This window comes from Pseudorca crassidens, chromosome 2 (assembly GCF_039906515.1).
Source record: "Pseudorca crassidens isolate mPseCra1 chromosome 2, mPseCra1.hap1, whole genome shotgun sequence".
In the NCBI taxonomy this organism is placed as follows: Eukaryota; Metazoa; Chordata; class Mammalia; order Artiodactyla; family Delphinidae; genus Pseudorca; species Pseudorca crassidens.
This window is the reverse complement of record NC_090297.1, coordinates 49,356,709-49,360,148: the sequence shown is the minus strand read 5'-3', so window position 1 is coordinate 49,360,148 and position 3,440 is coordinate 49,356,709. Positions and strand designations below refer to the sequence as shown.

The 3,440-nt window shown below is 54.4% G+C and overlaps 1 protein-coding gene across 1 annotated transcript; it reads left to right on the top strand.

Moving 5' to 3' along the window:
• The first annotated feature begins 647 nt into the window (after positions 1-647).
• TACSTD2 (tumor associated calcium signal transducer 2) lies at positions 648-2,672 on the top strand. The gene has a single exon (XM_067726321.1). It carries the CDS (start codon positions 932-934, stop codon positions 1,901-1,903), a length of 972 nt encoding a protein of 323 aa, XP_067582422.1. The 5' UTR covers positions 648-931; the 3' UTR covers positions 1,904-2,672.
• The last annotated feature ends 768 nt before the right edge of the window (positions 2,673-3,440 follow it).

Genomic DNA, 3,440 nt, shown 5'->3' with positions numbered 1-3,440 from the left:
GGGTTTGCGTGTGTGAAGGAGAGGGGAAGAAGGTGTTTAACAGAACTTCTAATACATTGGGCACCAGGCCACCTGGGTTTTACCCATGCTATGGTAACAGCAAGACTCCCTAACCTTTCTTCAGATTTTGCACCACTCCGTTTCCATAAGCATTTGTTTAAGGTCTCAGAACAGCCAGGCGGAGTCCCAACCGCGCCTCCGAGGAATCTGAGGAAATTGATGGCTGGGAGACTTTAAAGTTTAACCACACCACTTTTAAAATGGGTCTGATAGAGAGTGCATACCTGTCGGGACCTGATGTGAGGGTGAGATAATATTTGCAAACGGTAAACTATATAAATGTGTGCTATTACAGGAAGTAGGGAAAGAGGCGAGGAAGTGAAAGAACTTAAAGTAGGGACAAGGGCTGGGAAGCGGGGAGAGAAAAGCGGGGGAGGGGGACAAAAGAGTGACAGTCCCACGCCATATCTCTCAGTAAAACTTCTGAGAATTCCAGCCCCGGAGAGAGGCCGAGACGCCCAAGGTCCTCGGCTGGAGGCCGCGCCTAGGGCGGGTCGCTCCGCAGGTGGGGCCGGGTGGGCCGGGGGCGGGTCCTCGCAGCCCTCAGTTGAGTATCGGTTTTCCGTTCCCGGGCTTTCGGTCCACAGGAGACGGGACAGCCTCCGCTCTCCTGATCCTGCTGCAGGCTGCGCAGGGCGGGTTGGGCCTTCCGTGGGACGGAGACGAGGATGTGGGGCGGCGGGATGTATCACCCAAATACCAGCGGGTGAGTCGGCGGCCGAACCAGCCAGGCAGGTCCGGTGGAGTATAAGAGCGGGAGGGAGTGGCGGGCGGCAGACGCCTGGAGACCGTCTCAGACGGCGGAGCCGGAACCCAGCGCAGTCCCCAGCCCTCGCCAGCCCGCGCCCCGTCCGCGCTCCTCCGCCCCACCATGGCCCGGGGTCCGGGCCTCGCGCTGCCGTGGCCGTCGCTGCTGCCGCCGCTCCTGCTGCTGGCGGCGGTGATCGGCCACGCGGCCGCGCAGGACAACTGCACGTGCCCCACCAACAAGATGACCGTGTGCAACCGGAGCGGCCCGGACGGCCGCTGCCAGTGCCGCGTGCTCGGCTCGGGCCTGGAGGTCGACTGCTCCACGCTCACGTCCAAGTGCCTGCTGTTCAAAGCGCGCATGAGCGCCCAGAAGAGCGGCCGCGCGCTGGTGCAGCCGAGCGAGCACGCGCTCGTGGACAACGACGGCCTGTACGACCCGGACTGCGACCAGCAGGGCCGCTTCAAGGCGCGCCAGTGCAACCAGACGTCTGTGTGCTGGTGCGTGAACTCGGTGGGCGTGCGCCGCACGGACAAGGGCGACCTGAGCCTGCGCTGCGACGAGCTGGTGCGCACCCACCACATCCTCATCGACCTGCGCCGCCGCCCGGCCGTCCGCGCCTTCAACCACTCAGACCTGGATGCCGAGCTGCGGCGGCTTTTCTGGGAGCGTTACCTGCTGCACCCCAAGTTCGTGGCGGCCGTGCACTACGAGCACCCCACCATCCAGATCGAGCTTCAGCAGAACGCGTCGCAGAAGGTCGCCGGCGATGTGGACATCGCCGACGCCGCCTACTACTTCGAGAGAGACATCAAGGGCGAGTCGCTGTTCCCAGGCCACAGCGGCCTCGACGTGCGCGTGCGCGGAGAGCCCCTGCTGCTGGAGCGGACGCTCATCTACTACCTGGATGAGAAGTCCCCGCAGTTCTCCATGAAGCGCCTCACCAGCGGCCTCATCGCCGTCATCGTGGTGGTCCTGGTGTCCCTGGTCGCCGGCGTGGCCGTCCTGGTAATCACCAACCGGAGGAAGTTGGGGAAGTACAAGAAGGTGGAGATCAAGGAACTGGGGGAGATGAGAAAGGAACCGAGCTTGTAGGTACCGATGGGGCTGGGGTGGGGTGGGGTAGGGTATCGGATTTCAGCAAGGTCCCAGACCCAAGTGAGTCACGCTTCTTGATTCTTGGCCCCAAGGAGGCCTTTCTCCCCCCAAATTCCTGCCTCCCCCCACTGCCACCAAATTTAATAGATCCTGTTCTCTGGGTCACCTCTTTCTGACTTCTGTCCTGAAGGAAGCATTTCTAAAATTCCTCCCCTTTCTGTCCAACCAGAAACCTGACTCGAAGGGTTAAGGGAAGTTTGGCATCGGGTTATGTATAAGGGTCAAGTGTTTGTATGACAACTCAGCATCGTTTACAAGTGATGCAAAATCAATGCTGAAGGCTAAATGTGTCGAGATGGGAAACAGCGCTTTTACTGTCTTGGGTTTAAGTTATTTGATTAGCGCCACTTGTATTGTGGCTTTCCTGATGAGGAGTTCGCAACTTGGCCCCGTGTAGTATCCTCATTTACCATCGTTTGTACTGATATTACCGACCACACATGCTTGTCATCGGGAAAGAAGCCTGTTTCAGCTGCCTGAACACATTTTAGATGTCTTTGTTTGCCGGCAGACTTTGGCCCAGAAACTCAGCATCTGTTCTTCAACTTGCCCTTATTACAGCTGATACTAGTAATGTTTCTTCTGTAAAATGTTTGTATATAGGTTGTCTTTGATAATGCTGTTGTGATTTTTAAAATAATAAAAAAGAATGTAATAAAATATAAAAAAGGCACAAACCAAAAGATGGAGTTTGTGAAAACTTGCTCCAGGTTTATATCACTTTGGTCTCCTCTAATTTCCCACTACTCAGATTTCTTATTTCAAATTCTAACACTTTTTAGCAGGATGGGTCATTTCCTATAGCCACTCTGGTGTTTCTGAGGTCCCTGAACTGGCAAGGGTAAACACAGGTCTTTCTAAATAAGATTGTTTGGAAACCCCCTGCAGGAGGGTGGGTCTGAGGGAGGAAGCTAGAACTAGCTGCTGTTGTTGGGAAAGGGGACCAACTTTAGGTTATCTCTAAATGAGAATTCTCCCTTGGAGAGGGAAAACTCTACCTTTGTTTCAGGAGCTGTATCTCCTTTGAATCCCTGCCATACTTGGAAGTAGCTGTGCTATTCCCATTTAGTCCTTGGCAATTGACTTAATCCCAAAGTATTGCGGCTCTGAGTTAAATGACTTTCTCACATAGTCATAGCCAGTCTGTAGACGGCTTATGCTCTGGCTGTGTGTGCATATGTACACAGTCTGTTTTCCTAAGATTCTACTAGTCATGTGCTTTAAAAACTTTTACTTCATTTTAGCTTGTCTCCTTCACATTTATCTCCTTGTTTTCACTCATTTATGTGAAGCGGGGTGTGTTAGAAGGTCACTGCGGGGTAGCCTACAGGTAAACAGATTACTGCAATTCCTGGGAAATTGCTGCAACAATGGGTGTGCGCAAAGGACAGGGTGGTCGGTATATCCAACCCCAAATAGCTAGATCCAGGATATCAGTTTCTTCCCTGGAATCCATCCCACGTTCCTCCTCCCA